A 17,613-nucleotide genomic window follows, 5' to 3' on the forward strand; every position below is an offset into this window, starting at 1 on the left:
ACAAACATTTCTAGGGTTTGAGCCCTGCTCTGTTTGGTGGTGCAGGACTTTATAAATTCTGTTTACTCAAAGAAATTAGATCAAGTAAATACCTGAATATCACTAATTTTGTATAAGTTAATCTCCCTAAATTGGTCAAAAGGGATAAAATGTGATGCTGTTTTATATCTGGTAATTTATGTTAGAGCAAACCAGTACCAGTTTTCATTGAAAAAGATGTGATATAAGTATTACTTATTTTCCATTAAACTGTAGTCTTTGAAAAATTGCAGATAATGGAAATATTTGCATACTGTTTCTTTCATGAACAGAGGAACAGAAGGGCTTAATTACTTAAGGCAGTTTTGCTTGGCTGCACACTCTTTTTCTTTCCTCTTTTCTAACACAGTTTACAGCAGCGCCTCGTGCTTGTATGGTGTATTAATTTCAGTGTTTCAGTGTATTAAAACAACTCTGACATTTTAATATTCTTTCAGTATTGGCTGACATGACAAGAGCAAAATCTACAATCCGTACAAGTCTAGAAGTAGTGCTGTTCTAAAGTCTTTCTAGCATACTTTAAAGGTGATGCCCTTCAGAGAACTAAAGACTTAATTGTGTCTTGGTTACAACAGTGTTCAAAGTTTATACAAAAGACCCTGTCATTGCAGTAGCTGTCAAGGTGCCAACATCTTGAAGATAAAAGCATTCCTTTTTTTTTGATTGCCTAATAAGCAGGAGGACTGTATCCAATGTACGCTGGCCATTGCATGTCACTGCTGCCTGCTAGATGTAAAATATGTTGTTTAGTCATCATGATGTTCTGTAAGTAGGAATGTCAGCACAATTAAAGTGTGCAGGGTTTATCTGAACACTCTAGAATAAACTAGGGATAGTAGAAAAAGATAAAGGGGAGTACCACAGTGAAGATAATATTATTGATAGATTTCTAACCTCCAACCTTCTAACTTCCCAACTTGCTGGGATACTTGAATACTTAAATTTTTATCTGTAGTCCGTTCTAGGGAGAATACTGCATTCTAAGTAGCTTTTGTTCTTTTGAAACGAGAACTAGATTGTTGAATATAGTTATCACTGGTTACTATAATAACTAAAAGTAGTAAACTATGAGGAGAGTTTTATTGAAAATGCCAAGTAAGGGGTAGTACTCAAATAAAAAAAAGAGACTTGAAACTTTTTTAATTTGTTGGTCTGATTTGGAAGCGGCCCTATGAGAATGTAGTACAGTCATTTTCTAGTGTGTTCTGTTAATTAAAATTCAGGAGGCATTTTCCTGTTCCCTGGCTTAACTGAAGTTTTTGCTGTGCCTTTGTTCCGTATCTGAATAGATGTTGTTGAAAGCCAAAGTGTAAAGGAGAACTTTTCAAAGACGGCATGACTCACTGAACGGTGAGAATATCACAAAGTGTACAGGCAGCTGTGTTCACAAGGCTGTTTTAAACTGACAGTTAACTTTTCAGTTGAAGGTAAGCATGAAGGTTTATAACTGTTGAAAAATTCAGTAATTTAATTCTAATATAAGATATTCCTCAAGCTATTTGAACGGAGTGGCAAGCAGTGAGATGAACAAAAAAGGACAAAGCGAAGAAGAAAGATGGTTGATACTGGGTAAATTAGAAAAAGTTTGCTGTAGCTGAGTTATTGTGAGTGTACGAGTTCCTCGGACTTACAGTGAAGTCTGTCATTTTAGATACCTGATAAGAAGTGTTAAAATCCAATAGAAGTTAATATCTAAACATGTTTAAGTATATTTTCTGTCCTAGAGTTTAAAAAAAACCAAAAAACCAAAAAAACATAACCAAACAAAAAAAAAGCTTTGGTTATGGAGTTACCCTCAAACTAAACGCCTCCAAATATGGTTCTTAGACTTTGAAATAAGTCTGAGGTGTCATATATACACAAACTGTCATTTTGTTGGTGTTTATACTGTATTATTGTGAACCGTGGCTATAGGATGTAATTTATGTATTGTATGCAAGTAAGTTGTTAGAATGCTTACTTATTTTGAAATGTAAATACAGCTCATTAATAAATATTGCTTTTATTTATTTTATCTTGAAGAGGCAAAAACCCAGTTGAGCACTGATCTGAGTGTGTGAAGGAACTAAATTATATTTTTGGTCTTTCTTCATCATTTGCGTTTCCATCATTATTATTATTATTTAATTGCCTTTGTAAAGTGTTATGACCAGGGAAGAAGGTTACAGAGAAGAATTTAGCTATGACAGGATGCCAACTTTGGAGCGGGGAAAACAAGAGAATGGAAATTATATACCAGATATCAAATCCAGTGACCTTCAGCTATCAAAGAGGCTGCATCCTTGCTTTAGTTACAGAACATGGATCTTTTCTTTGTTGATGGGAGTAAGTACTTTAAATAACAGAAAATTTAAAAATGTAGGTGCGGTCCCAGTGCCCAGTAGTCTGTTCTGTTTCACATCATGTGGGGACTCACAGTTTCATCACCAATAGTATTGAATATCAATATTTGTATAGAAAGGAACATATTTAGCAAATATAGAATGTAACACTTAAGTGACTAGTGATATTTGCATAATTCTGCACTAATCAAATATGCTATATGAAGGCTGATTTTTATCTTTAATATTAATTATACGGCGTAAACAGAGAATAAGTGTGGTAGTGGTACGTATCAACCCATATGTATGTATAAGCAGTGCCTTTTGGTAAGGGATGTAAAGTATCCTGATGATACGCATTCTTCTAAAGTATTTTTAACTGTTAAAAGTACTTTACTTGCCATGATAGCATTTGGACATTAAAAATATGTATGGTACTTAAGTACCACGTTCATCTTTTTGGGTTCAATAGTCGTGTAGTCATTTGGTAGAATCTTCAGGTACTGAGGAATATACTTCTGTTTCTTACGTGAACATCACAGTGACTTGAATTTTTGTGTCACTGCTTGAATCACAGGACAGTGATCTTGCACATACATCATATGCTTCTTCATGTTCTGAGCCACTTTGATTAGAGTTCATTATAGCAATTAGAATTTGCTCTTTTTGTGTCAACTCGTGTGTTTTGAAGAGTAATTTTAATTAAGAGCTAAAAATGTTTCACTGTTAATATGGTAATTAATTATTTTGGCACAGTGAATAAAAGCATTGCCTTGTTTTCACAGAAACAGATGAACATTTTTTCCTTTCTGACAATCTGTAAAACTTGGATTTCCTTTCAGATGTACTGTTACATAAAGAGTGAAAGAAGAGCTGGCTTTCTGCACACTAAATTTTCTCAAGCTTAATTGTCAGAAGGGACAACTGTCTTTAATTAGATTTTTCATTTTTAGTGAGTTGTTGTGAATGATTGGAGATAAATAATGTTTAATGATCATTTGCTGAAGTCATATTACCAAGAAGCATGAATTTTATGGATAAACATAAATGCAATTTTATTGATAACCTAATCCAATAAATTCTGATTAGATTTTTCTGCCAAGTATTGTAGTGGTTAATCTCTCTCTAACTCTTCTGAAAGACTGTCTGGAAGGGAAAGTCTGTATGCTGAGGAGCAGCAGTCATAGTGAGCAGACCCGTCTACTTCAGGGAGCAGTTGCAAACCGTAAAGTGACATCAAAGTGGCTGCTAGTATGTGTTGTTCATGTGCAGGAATGGTTCAATATGCTTCAGGCACAATTTCAATTTGTGTTCTATGAATACTGTTCTTCCGGTCTGCCAGAATTCTCTGTGTGTGCTTACACACACATATACGCTTATCCTTATTTTCTGTCATTTTTTGACAAGGACTTCTTAAAGACCCCCACCATTTCGTAACATGAAAAAAATGCCCAAATAAAACCAAAGAGCCATTTGCTCTCTCATCTTCCTCAGACCCTTCAAAGAAATGCCTACTCTGAGAAATGACAAGGAAAAAGAAAAAATGTTAGTAGAATACATTAATCATTTATTGCTGACAGTGTAACTCTGATATTTATGAAATAAACAGAACAGTTAGCAAGGGAACAGGAGGAGCTGAACATTTATGGGTGTGCCACTGGACCAAAGCAGGAAGAGAGTTTGGAGTGAGACAGGAATATAGATGGAAGAATCTTTGTCAATGTATCCTAATATTATTTTTGTTACTGTGTTCTAGTTGGTAGTTGCCTAGCTGCCCATATGCGTAACGATTGCTGGTGGAGTCAAGCAGAGAATGCAAAGTAGAGGCTTAGTTGAGGCTGCTGAAAGATTTTTACCACTGAACACTGAAATTACCTTTTGAACATTTTATTAGGTATTTGCTAAGTCAGGGCACAATGATTGATTCAAACATTATTGTATTGTTCAGTCTTGGTAACCAGCAAGACATCTTCTTCAGAACTCAGCGTGTTTTGATATTTTACTTCAAAATTATTTGCACAAAGACTCCATTAAATGTTCATCAGTAGCTTAATTTGAAAGGAATTACTCATTTCTATCTAACTAGTTGCTTTTTTAAAAATAGTTTTATTCATATTAATTTATTTTATTTGTTGCTTTCCAGACTTGCCTCCTTATTACTTCTGGCTTTTCACTCTATCTGGGAAATATTTTTCCATCTGAAATGGATTATTTACGTTGTGCAGCAGGTTCAGTAAGCATTCTTAATTATTTGCTTTGGCTGTTTGACAGCAAAATCAGTAGTAAATAATTATTGTGGTTTTACTGTCTTTTTATTCTGTCTGTCTTTTTATTACTAACTTTCTTCATGGAAGAATTAATTATATTTAGCAGTTCATTAAATGGGTTTTCATCCCATGGTGAAGGGAATAACAATTGTCATAAAGAGAACTGGTTTGTGCTACCATTTTTGTTAACCAGCTCACCACTGGCATGCAGTAGTCGTCCACATGAACAGTTTTTCTGTGCTTGAATGTAAGAAAATTTTAATCGTTACATATTTGGGGAATTTCCTAGCTAAATGCTACCAGAATGTATTTCAGATTGTATTTCAAAATATTACTTTTTCAGTGTATTTTGCCATAATATCCAGGTACTGAAGCAGACTAAAAAGTTCTCTTGAATATTATTATTTTATTAGTAAAATACACATTAAAGATGTCTGTTTTCCAAAGTCCAGTATGTTTTACTATCTTTTTAGGGACTCATATTTGTTTTACTGTATTATATATGCTTAATTTACACTTTAGATCTGTGTGCATACAATGAGCTTGATGTACTTGCTTTGCTCATGACAGAGTTTTGTTCTGTCATTTTTGCAACTTGACTTGCAGATTTGTTTTATGTTAGGTGCAAGGCTAATGCTTTACTTTAAACAGACAAGTGCCAGGAGTTGCTCTGTGAATGAGTTGTCTTGTTTCAGCTAGAGGCGTTAGAATGAGGTTGAAGCAGTTTTTTAAGTTAATATCTTCACTGATGTGTTACTCTCTGCAACAGTGGTGTTAGTTACTGAGATGTCTCTTTCTGCTCCAAGTCTTGTCTCTTTGAATTTTGGATTTACTGAGAATTTCCAAAGATCTGGCAGTTACAGAAGGTTATCTCATTGGGTTTGAATGGCTTGCTGTGGTTGAAGATGTGTACATTTGGGTGTCTGTATGTGAGCAAGGTGTTACAGCTGGTGCTACAGATTGTGGAGTCAGTATAGTTGGAAGAGCCTGGAGAACTGTATAGCCAATGGACCACTAACTGTTTAGTTTAGCATAAGCTGAACTGCTCTCTAGACTTTTTTGGTTGTCTTGACTAGCTGTAGGATCCAGTTGCCTAAGCGCGTGTGGTGTTCTAGAGATTCTAGGGTATCCAGCACATAAAAGGATGTTTTAATTATGTTAAATACAGGTCATTTAGGTGTTAAGGAAGTGCTGCCAAGAATTTTAATGTCGATATTAATCTAGTTACAGTGATGCCATTATTAAGTCATCAGTACTCAGATGCGTGAAAAGATAATTAGTGAAGAAACGTAGCATTGGTTACGTGATTTGTTATTTAACATGTAAACATTTTTAATAATTTCAGTTGAGTATATTTTTATTTTGCATATTAGTATGTTGTGACATTATGTATTTGTGTAAAATAGAGTTGGACCTGTAATGGTACCCTATCTATTGTGGCGGGGAACAGCTAAGGGATAGAAAAATCACTTTGTGAAACTTTTTGTTAATGCGTGATTTTTCCATTTAGCTCTGCCCTTAAGTATAGAAGCACAGTTCCTAGTGAACATAGTGGAGTCCCAGGCATGATTCTTAAAAGTGTAATTTGACTCAACAGATCAGTTTTCACAAAGTTCTTCAGAACTGTGTTCAAACTGGACAAATTTTAGTTTACACAGCCATGGCTGTCTGTTTAAGAGAATGTGGAGGCTCAGTTTGTGAGTAGCAGTGTTTTTTCTTTTCCTGTTCAAGGATCTCAGGCCTTCTAGAGTTAATTTAAACTAATGAAGGCATGACACGCCGCATGAAAGACTTTACTCATCACATTTTGCTAGGTAGCTAGTCAAAACCAAGGAATATGGAAGGCATATTTAAATCTCGTAATCCTCAGATACTGCTTGTAATTAATGAGCTCAGACAAGAGTGACAGACTTTCCTCAAAGTTTCTCATCTTCTGTTTCTCTAACTGAAATGCGAATTCAGACCAAATAAAACATATGTATAAAAATGTGTATAAATTTCTTTGTGCAGAATATCCCACTAGTCTTCTCTTTTAATTCACAGTGTATTCCTTCAGCAGTTGTGAGCTTTGCTATAGCAAGGAATAAAATTAATGTGGTAAGTATAAGATTTTTATTGGCAATTATACCTTTTTCCCCTTGTGCTTAAAATGAGAGAGAAACCCATTCTGAAACTGTTTTTCAGATACCAAATTTTCAGATTCTGTTTGTCTCTACATTTGCTGTTACAACAACGTGTTTAATTTGGTTTGGATGCAAACTTGTCCTCAATCCATCAGCTATAAATGTAAGTTACTAAAACAATTACTACTTAGTGCTACATTTATCTTTCTTCAAAAAGCGGGGGAGTGAGGTGGGTGGAAATCCCACATAATTACATTGTTGTCAATACCCCAGTATTCCTACTTGGTCTGTTGGGACAGATCATCTAGCAGTAACTTTACTTTTCTGAGTAAAACAAGACTTGAAAATTGACATTGGAGATGAAAACTTTTATGTTTAAAAGATGCACGGTATAGCTAATTTAGAGGAGATTAATATGGAAATTACTTTCCTGTCTTGTATTCAAAGTTCAGAAGCATGAATTACATCTTCAGACGTGATCTAGTTCGATCAACAGAGTGTTTATTTTTACTTTGGTTTAAGGGTGTTGAGCTAATTTTATGAGAGGAAGACTATCTGGTATTCTAGATATGTCACATCAGAAAAAAAAATAAAAGGTAAATTTAAAAAATCTAGTTTATTTACTGTTAATTTTTCAATTTCTGTTATTTACTTCTTATAGCTAGCACTAAATGAGCTGGTCCGTTCAATGTAGTTATAGTGCTTCTGAACTCAAACTTGTACATCTACTTGGCACTGCACTGTGTAGTGTGGCCTTGCCAGGCCACGTCAGTACCAGCACTGTGTGTCGAAACACATCCAAATCATCGGAATTTACAGACTGGATTAAATTGTTCTGCAGGCCACATGTTTGACACCTCTTTTTTTTTTGCCAAATAATGTCTTTATTCTTCATGCTAGCACTTTCTCTAGAAGCTTACCACTATGACATTTATTGCTGTTTGTGGCTTTATGCTACTGTACAGCCTGTTTTCCTGAGAAGGATGAATTTCAGTACCCAAAAAAGCCTCTCAAATCTGCCTCTTATGGTCTTTTTCAAAAAATGTGTGCTGCAAGATATGTGGCAGAGAAGAACTGAGATTTGAAAAAAGAAAAGCAAATTTGAAAAAAGAAAGAAAGCAGGCCTGACATGAGGGAGCAATATAATTCTGTTCTAAGTTATTGAACAATGGTTTGCTATACTTGTGTAGGTTCTGAATGGAGTCAGTTCTCCCTAACTTTTGGTACTTTGCCCAATGGCCTGACTTAACCACCAAATGTTTTCTTGGGTTGCCAGTGGAAAACTGTGGTGCTTCTGAAGAGAAGAGAGGGAGATCCCCTCTGCCTAACTTACTTGCCTCTAGAAAATGCTTCAACCCATGTAGAGCAGATATCTACCTGTTTTCATGAGATAATAAGGAACCAAAGAGAAATCTGAAATTCACTTATCCATTTCCTGAAGATGAGCAATGGCAGGAGGAATGGCAGCATCCACATAATCTGTTAGACCTGCAAGAGTTGTGAAACCACAAAGAGTGTTCATCAGTGCTCTACTAACACCAGGTAGAGCACAGAGCTGGGATTCTTGGCCCAGTTCTTTGGGATGTGTTTTCATTCAGCATTAGACATGATATCGCACCATTTGGGTTGCAGCATAGGTCTTGGGAGATTGTAGCCCTCCTTCCCCCACAGTTGATTGCCTTAGCTCCTGGGCTAGTCAGGCTTGCTCTTGTTTGTCCTCTTTCTGTTCCTGTGAATCTTCCATGATTTGCTGCAGTGTTCTGGTTTTACATGGGAGGTCCTGCAAAATGCAAACGTACCCAGCAATCACTCCCTTGTCATTAAGTGCTCTTCTGGAAGACAGTGATAAAATATTCAAGCAGAATATTCTGATAAATGAAATAAATGTTTTTTTCTTAGGTTAGGCATTCAGAGTACTATGTAGACAGCTAAGTGTTCTCCTAACAATTCATCGAGAAACAAGAAAATAGTTAACAAATTATCTAATTAATAGATATGTCTAAATGTCACAGAAAATAGACTGCTGGATCCTGCTAGATCCTGCCCCCTCCTTTGTCTTTAAAATGGAAGATGTAACTAATTTATGTCTGGGATTTTACTGACAGATAAATTTCAACTTGATTCTCCTTATCCTGCTCGAAATCTTCATGGCAACTACTGTGATCATTTCAGCTAGGTCTACGGAAGACTGCTGTACGAGAAAGAAAGTAGGTACCTTTAAGGTTTAAAAATGTCTTTGTTTTTCCTTTGATGTTTTCCTGTATTATGTACATTGTCAAGTTACTGGCGACTCCAGTATATAATATCATATTACATGGTAAAACTAGATTTGAACAATAAATAAAAGTACCATACTAAACAGTAATAGCCTCTTCTCTCTTTAAGAGTGCAAAGTGATCTGTTGTGAATATACAGCACAGATTTGTTTGAATATCTTATGAACAAGCATGGCAAATGTTTTATTTCTGTTTTGTTGAACAAAGCTTAATGATGTGTGAAACATTAAAATACTGTGACTTGTATGTATACCAGCAATGCCTTTTTGAAGCCTGAGTTGGAGGAAGTATTTGTCATGTGTGCCAATTTGGTGGTATCTGTACAGTAAATATTAGCTTCAGGTTTTGGGGCTATAGATAGAATTTTCTTCAGTCACAAGTGCTGTCCCAAACCCCACCTTCATTTTTCTACAACGGTACTTATTTTAGTTAGTAATGAAGCAAAAGTGCTGTGCCATTTTGTATTCCAGTGGAAGTACTCTTTGCTAGATAAAGCTGTGTAGTGTACTGTCCTTCAGTTACTGTTTATCCACATTAGTAAAATCTCAAGGCTCAGGAAGAAAGTGTGTATTTTTGAAGGTGAAAAGGGGAGACAGGATGACCATACTTCATTGTCGAACAGTGATTGAATAACAGCTAATACAGGACTGCCTCATTTGCTTTTGATGTGGTTGATGTGGTCTGACATTGACGAACACTGTGGTGTGTCACTGTCAGCTCTGATGGGCCAACCAGACATTACATACCACTGTTAGGATCTGTAACAGGTTTTACAGGGTATTGGAAAGAAATGTATTGCTTTATGTATTTGTTTGATCCATGCTTTTTATTCCCTTCTAGAACACTGCATATGACAGTACCATCATTTTGAGCAATGTCAGTTTTCCTGCTCGAATTCTGAAGTCATATTCAGTAAGAAAATAATTGTTTTCTTTTGTTAAATAAATTTGGTTTTTTTCATCTTAAAGTGCTAAGTTTCTTTAAAGACATTAAGAGATCCGTGTAGGTAAGAGTTGAAAGAATAAAGACAGAAAATAGGTATATCTTAAAATGCTTCCTTTTAGAATGTTTCTAGATAAATGATAGCTGCCATGTGTAACAGGAAGGAGGCTGCTTAATGACTTAAGGATAAATAGTGTAAACTGAACTTTTGTTCACTGGAGATAAAAAATGAGAGCATAAATTTGTATAATGAAGCTGATCTTGTTTTCACTTAAGCCAGCTGGAGTTTTGCCATGATTAATAATTTATTTGCTCTTCTTTGTTATAGGTAATTGAGGTGATTATTGGAATTTCATCAGTATTTGGTGGAATAATTGCTTTGAATATGGATGTTCTAGTCTCAGGTCCATATCTTTCAGTAACATTCTTTTGGATTTTAGTTGCTGTAAGTAGTGCAAAGTTAAGGTACTCTTTTAAAACAGTGTCTTTTTTTTTTTTTTTTAAACTTTTTCCCTTTCCTACTGGACTGTCTGTTTAGTCCTAATACTAATGGAAAATTGCTGCTTAGCAAATAAATGACTGCTTCAATATACTTTATGCAACATTATTGTTCTATTTTGATTTACAATAATTTGGCTCTTATAAAATGTTCTAATACATTTTCAGTTCTCAGTTCAGTGACATGGAAATGAGCAATATTAGAAGTGAAGTGTTTAGTCAGATAAGTCCTAAGTTTCATAATATTTCAGGCTGCAAAATAAAAAGTTTAGTTTAGTTTCAGCATGGTGGAATCCTTAGAACATCACCTTTAGCCTGTTGGCTTTATCTGTCTTAAAAGCCTGAAACTGTGATTGGTAGCCTCTGTCACTAATAGCAGCCTGTACCTAGGAGCAGTGGATTCATAAAGGATGCTGTGGCACCCTGCTTGCCATGAATTGAACCAGCTGAGAAAGAAGACAAGGAATGTTAGATTTCTATATGGCTCCTATGTCTGGAAAATCCCCCAGCATGGAGTGGAAAAAGATCTTAAACAAGTTTTTCAGCATTCAGAATTCACAAAGTTCAGTAGGGTTCACTAGGTTTTTATGTAGAAGTGTCAAGTTTTGAGGATAATAATTTTTCAGTATGTGTAGGTTTGATAAATGACACTCATTAAATGCAAGTTAAATGAAGATTAGTTTTATCTCCATTTGACTAATTGATTCCTAATACTGTTGTCATAAGTCTATACAGTTTTACCTTTTCAGGAAATTTAGGATGTGATCTGTGGACTGGTGGGCATCACTGGGACTCATTTGTAATTTCTGTAATTTTCAAGTAGGTAAATATTTATTTTGTTACACTGTTTTGTTTAGTGCTTTCCAAGTGCTATTGCAAGTCACGTAGCTTCTGAATATCCAAGTAAATGTCTGGTAAGTGTGTAAAATTCTTGGATTTTGTCATTAGAGTGGAGTAATGCTAATGCTAAGAAGGCCTGTCTGTGATAGTGGGCGCTACTCATATTTGCTCACTTCTTTTTAGTTACTTCTACAAAATGTGACAGAAATATGTAGCACGAGTGTAAGCTGATATTCTTGAAAAGAAATCCAGTAGGTCCTTGGGAGACTTGATTCCACCAATTCTAGAAAAAAATTCAAAGGACTGGTTGTTGGGTTTTTTTGGTACTGGTTCCTTGGGAATGGATATTACCGTACGAAAATGACATACCTCATATGGTACACCCAGAACTGCTTTCATGCTCCTGAGTTGAGGCCCTTTCTGTTCTGTTCTCCTTTCATTATGAGCTGTGGATTCTGAAAGAGGAAAATTAGATGTGCCGGCTACACTGGACCTAGAACCTTTTTTAAACAAATTCCTCATCTGCATTACTAGCAATGAGGACTAAGAATATTCAGCAGAGTTCATTTCTTCCTTGACTGTCCCAGATGTGTAGTTAAGCCTCCTTAAAACATCTGTTCTAAATTATAGTCATGAAACCATATTTAAGTCAGTAATGATGCATGACCACAACTGAAGTCAGAATTTGATCCTTTAGGATGATATTTGAATGAAAACTCAGCTGCTATTGTCTTGCAATAAATTTGCCTCACAGCACTCAAATTTATTTGCATAGTTATTTTAGGTTGTAAGTCTGCAATATCTGCTGTTAATTCTCATTATTTCATACAAACTGAAGAATAGATGATACTTCTATACTGGGTATTGTTTCCTCTATCTGCATATGAAAGGCATTTTTAAAATGAAACAAAAACCCTGTAATCCATATTAAAAGGAAAATAAAATACAAAACAACAGTGTTTTGTCTAGGAAATTTAATTTATTCAGAACTTGCTTCTGTATCTGCATGCAGTGTGGATGGCTCTTAATCTTTGTGTTATGTGTAATCTTATACACTTTTACACACTTTTATGCTTGCTTCGAGGAGATATAGCTCACAAACAGAAGTGTTAACTTGTATTTATTCTTATTTAACATTTATTATCTTATTTTTTAGGTTGAGGTCCTGATTGCCATTAGTAGTGTTACCTCTCCATTGTTGTTCACCGCTTCTGCATACTTATCATTCAGTATCATGCAAGTTGTTGACATCTTTAAAAATTACCCACCTGCTGTTAAAGTATGTATTTTTATGCAATTGAAAAATTAATATCTACCTATTAGAGTAGCAACACAAGAATGACTTAGAAAGTGTAAAAAGACAAGGCATAGCACTTTAAAGGCTGAATAAAAAGTTACAGAAATTATTCAAAAACTCTTGTTTGACTAATGATATAATTTTAAGTGTGTTAAATCTGTTGGCACCCTGGACTTACAGTTTAAAAACAATGGGATATTATTTTAAAGAATCAGTAAAAATAGTATGTAATATGCTGGACTCCTTAAGGTTTTTATAAATTTGTGGTATTTAGATTAAAGATTCTAGGTTTACTTGAAGAATACATTTTACTGTCTCTTAGGACATCTACCAACAGGTGGCATGTTGGGATTGTAAATTTACACCTGCATTAATTCAATGCCTGGATTGTGGCAAAGAAGAAAAAAAGTTTGCAGATCTTAAAGCATTTCAATATGAAGTGTTACCAGTGCATTGCTGAAGAGCTTTCTAGGGCTTTACTGTCAAAATGTTTAGCGATCCATGTGATCATGTTCAAAGAACCATTTATGGGGATTAAAATAGTGTCAATAAGAGTCTTAACTCTTAGTACCCACTAGCCCTTAAGTAGTCTTGTAATTTTAGAAGAAGAAAGGGAAAATGTTTATTAAACTGCGATCTTAGGGACTGGCAAACCAGCATTTGTGTATGTGATCCTGTTCTGATACTGGAGGAGCCCAGTGTGTTGTTGAACCCCAGAAGTGTCTGCAGCTTACATGCTCTCTTTAAGTAGCTTCTCCAGTTGCACATGTTGGAGACGAAAGAGTGAACTGTCCAGACAGCTGGTGTGACCCTGCAGAGCATTTCTTACATTGTTGTGCTACTCTGTGTCTGGATGCAGCAACAGTGGGCTACTCTGAAAAGGAGGGTGAACAATGGAGCGGAGGGTGACAGCAAGGCAGACAAAGACAGTGACCTCATTGTCAAGGGGTGCAGTCCTATAGTACCCAAAAAAATAAAAGAAGGCAGGTCCGGCCATGATAACCAGTTTCAGCTGGTAGTTCAGTGATTGCCAGACAAGTCCATAGTAGAGAGGCAGATCCAAGGTCAGCCAGAAATTCAAATCACCAGGGCAAGGTCCAGGCATAGCTGTGACATTGCTCAGGTCAGAACCAGCAGTGAGGCTCTGTATTTTAGAGGATGGTTTCCTCAATTCTCCTCTGTTTCTGGAGGAAAAGATCATTTGGGAAATTAGCCTTTTCTTAAAAATAATCAATTTGTTCTACTTTGAGCAAACTTAATTTTTAATTGAAGCTTCATGCTGAAATAAACTATAAATTATAATTTGAGTTAAAAAATTAAATCTAGATGCAAATCTCAAGGGGTGGGAACAGAAGAAAATATTTTAGTAGTTAACAACATATTCAATGTCTCTGTTTTCAGCAATCTTATGATGTACTCCTGTTGCTTCTGATGCTGATGCTGCTAATTCAGGCATGCCTTACTATTGGAACTGTAATACAGTGTGTAAATTACAAGACAAAAATGAAACTACATGATTCATCATGGACAGCATCACAGGTTAAAAAACAGGAATACAGAACAACAGAGGTATGTATTTATACCTATTAAAAATTTGAAAATCCATATTCAGAAATATCTTTTTTGTAATGTTTCATGTTACTTAATTCAGATCACAGTGAAAAGCTGCTTTTGTAAAGCTGAAAAGATGCTAATGCACTCGTGAATTTTGTAATAAAGAGATAATAATTTGCTGGGTAAATTATAACTGGGGCACGACAGACTCAATATCTGTAAATCTGTGACAAGTCCTGTTAAGATAAAAAGAGTTGTAAGGTGAAAGCTCCTGTTTGTTTTTATTTGTAGTATGACCTCCCAATTATAGATGAAGTTCATCGTTGTGCTAAGATAAAATGATAGTCCTACTGTCCTACTCCAGAGAATGCACATCCATAATTGATATTTATATGTCAGAATGAAGTTACGGGAAAGGTGATGGGCCTTGCATGACCATGTTCTGATAATGAAATAGCCATCTATTAAGAAAGGAATGGATTTAACCCTTTCAATGTGGGCAGAAGTTTTGGGCTCTGGAATGAGGGTACTTGATATAGTTGTACCTTTCCAAGGCCTGCTGTGGGGGAGTGAATTTACTAAGCCGAGTCAGTTCTTTGAAGCTCCCTAAACTGTGAATGGGAAGAGTTAAGGACCTGGAGCATAGGAACAACAATGTGCAAGCTAAGAGAGCGGCTACCTGTGCTGGACAGTATGAAGTACTATGCAGAGGAGAGTGCCTGGAATCCCAGGTCTCTCCGTGTCCTAACTACACTACCAAAGTTGGTGATGAAGATCAGAACTGATATTTCCCTCCACTTCCCTTCTGCGCTTACACATTCAGGCTATCCTTTCAGATACAGATTTGGCATTTATTTTTCTAGAGCATGGCAGTGCCAGTATTACTGTTACCACTTTTCATACAGTCATTCAGGGCTAGAGAGCTATTTAAGGGACAGGGGGAACCCAGCTTTCTTCAGTCTGTGTAGGTTAACTACATCTATCTCCTAGTACAGCACTGTAGCCTTCACCTGTGTGAGGCTTTCCTCGCCTGTGCCATACAAAGCAAAGTGCTATATCCTTAAATACTGGGAGAGAGTAACTTATGTTAGCTGGATGCTTACTGCATGGCCCAGCATGAGAAAGAGAGAGTGCTGGATTCAGTCCCTGCTGTACAAGGAGTATCTACATTGAAACAGCACTGGATAGAAAGCACTGGGAGCAGGGACTGAGGTTCATTCAAGTCATTATATAGCTGGCAATGGAAAGTGGAAGCTGTGGATTTATGTCCCCTCAGGCTACTGAGGATGTTCAGTGTAGGTTGCTCATTTTATGGATGTGTCCTGAGAGTTACGTTCTGTATAAAAGATGAAGCACAGCAGCGCTTCCACTGCTGCAAGTCACGTTTTGGAGCATAGGCTGTGGCATGGCTGAACAGATCTCTTCTGGGGGTTATTTATATAAGTATACCGAGTTTGTGAGTCACTGAGAAGTTAGGTGAGAGTTAAATGCTAAAAGGAACGCTTTGTCTGGAAAAGCAACACCTTTTTCCGTACCTTTTAGTATTTAAACTTATGAATAATGTTACGGGTGAAGTTGTAGGTCCCTTTGACTTCTCAGAAGTCTGTGTTCTTAGGCGAGACCTTAGTTTGCTTGCATGTATGTAGATAAATCTTGGCTTCAATTGCACTGTAGGGGGCTACTTCTGGCTTTGGGTTTAGAGATTTAGATGCTAGGGCTTTCAGTCACATTTTGGCAAAAATCTTGAAAAAATATCCTAAGTAACATGTTTAAAATAGGAATTTGGTCAAGTTTCTTTGACCCAAATGTCTCAAGTATTCTACATTTTGCACTATTATATTTTATATCACACATGTATACTATACAATATACAAATCTTTACAATTTACAATGTACAGAATATTTTAATAGCTCAGACTGTAACTATTCATGTTTACTTGAACTTCAGTTTTTAACCAAACCATTGTTTCACGTTTCCATTTATTTGAAATTTGTTTACTTTCAGGTTTCAAATAATACCTTAAAGGATTTTGACAAAGACAAAGCCTGGAAAGCAGTTGTGGTACAGATGGCTCAGTAGTTTGGATTCTACAAATGCAGCCAATACAGTACAATCCAATACAGTAAATCAACGGTTTGAATTAAGGCTTAAGAACTTTTCAGTTTATAAACAGCAATATAGTTACAGCAGTAGGAGCCAAGGAGTAACAGAGTAAATAATGTGTCTTTCTAATAATTTTGAAATATATTAATAATATTTTTAACACATCTGTCTTTTCTGTTGGTATCTGTATTCTAGTATGGCTTTAGAAGAAAGCTTTAGAAAAAGTAACGAGTTACATCGATTGATGCTAATGGCAAAGTAAAATATGACAATACGTAGTAGGCTTCATATATTTGCGAGAGTTTGTTATAACTGCAGTTATGCAGTCAGTGTAACAGATAAATGCTTTTGTAAAGTTTTGAGTACAAGTCATAATTGATATTTTTGCTTATACTTCACTTTTGTAGGAGTTGTAAAGTTGTTTTGCATCTCATTGCTTTTATGTAAATAAAAGTCTTTATATGTGGAAGCTCAAGAATGTGGATTGACATTCTGATTTGAGAGATGAAACCAGAATATTCTTTCCCATTAAGCTTCTGTTTCTGGACTGCTAAAGGGGGAATGGGCTTTTACTGAGTGGCCAGGCAGAAAGTCTACTAGTCAAAGCAAAAAAAAAATAACAACACACAGAAACAATCAGACAAATAACAGGAGATGTTACTGATATTAAAAGAGTTTTTATCACAAATTAAGATGTATTTTTAGGTACAGTACTTTTCATTTATTTAATCTCCAAACTGTCTTTAAAACTTACAGAACCTAGGGATATCCCTAGAGATACAGATTGCCTTTTCCTCCTAGCTGAGTTATGTGTATGATCTTACAGATTTTGAACACTAAAATAATTTTCATGTTAATAGGCTTTTTGGTGTAACTGGGGAGATAGCTGCTGACAAGGTTTGTTTATTGTTTTTTCTGGTTTTATTGGTTTATTGTTGTTTTTGAGAAGTTCTGTACTTTGTTCTTTTTTAACCTGAAATAACCCAAATAATTTGTTCAGTGGTTGCTGCAAAGCTTACCTCTTTGCTTTTGGGGAAGGGGTATAAAGAGAGAGAAAGGTATGTACAGTGTGGAGTCCTTCAGGTGTGGTAGCATGTTTTCTTTTGTTTTTGGGAAAGCTGACAATTATTATGGCATTTTAATATATAGAGAATATTCTTACAGGTTTAGAGCAGTGCTTCTTAAGAACATGTACAGCAACCTCTCCATTCACCTGAAACAGTGTGTGGTTTTGGTCCTGATTAATATGTCAACAGCCAGAGGATGCAGCTGCTGTTTCCTTAAATGTTGCCAAATCTCACATCTCTACTGGTGGTACTTGACTGAACATTCTCTCAACAAGACAGATACAT

The 17,613-nt window shown here is 35.7% G+C and overlaps 1 protein-coding gene across 1 annotated transcript; it reads left to right on the forward strand.

Moving 5' to 3' along the window:
• Positions 1–1,418: 1,418 nt before the first annotated feature.
• MLC1 (megalencephalic leukoencephalopathy with subcortical cysts 1) lies at positions 1,419–16,736 on the forward strand. Its single transcript, XM_010085667.1, has 12 exons — positions 1,419–1,466; positions 2,181–2,364; positions 4,504–4,593; positions 6,671–6,724; positions 6,812–6,913; positions 8,856–8,957; positions 9,867–9,938; positions 10,297–10,413; positions 11,324–11,380; positions 12,463–12,585; positions 14,005–14,172; positions 16,163–16,736. The coding sequence occupies exons 2-12, from the start codon at positions 2,185–2,187 to the stop codon at positions 16,235–16,237; spliced, it is 1,140 nt and encodes a 379-aa protein (XP_010083969.1). The 5' UTR covers positions 1,419–1,466; positions 2,181–2,184; the 3' UTR covers positions 16,238–16,736.
• Positions 16,737–17,613: the final 877 nt, after the last annotated feature.

The sequence above is a fragment of the Pterocles gutturalis genome, unplaced genomic scaffold, assembly GCF_000699245.1.
Source record: "Pterocles gutturalis isolate BGI_N339 unplaced genomic scaffold, ASM69924v1 scaffold18340, whole genome shotgun sequence".
Lineage (NCBI taxonomy): Eukaryota > Metazoa > Chordata > Aves > Pterocliformes > Pteroclidae > Pterocles > Pterocles gutturalis.

Excerpts from the sequence above, each read along its gene's own strand:
- MLC1 (XM_010085667.1), top strand. The coding sequence starts at position 2,185 with ATGACCAGGGAAGAAGGTTACAGAGAAGAATTTAGCTATGACAGGATG. Across the intron at positions 2,365-4,503 it reads TCTTTTCTTTGTTGATGGGA|ACTTGCCTCCTTATTACTTC; the intron begins GTAAGTACTTTA and ends GTTGCTTTCCAG. Across the intron at positions 10,414-11,323 it reads TCTTTTGGATTTTAGTTGCT|TGCTTTCCAAGTGCTATTGC; the intron begins GTAAGTAGTGCA and ends TGTTTTGTTTAG.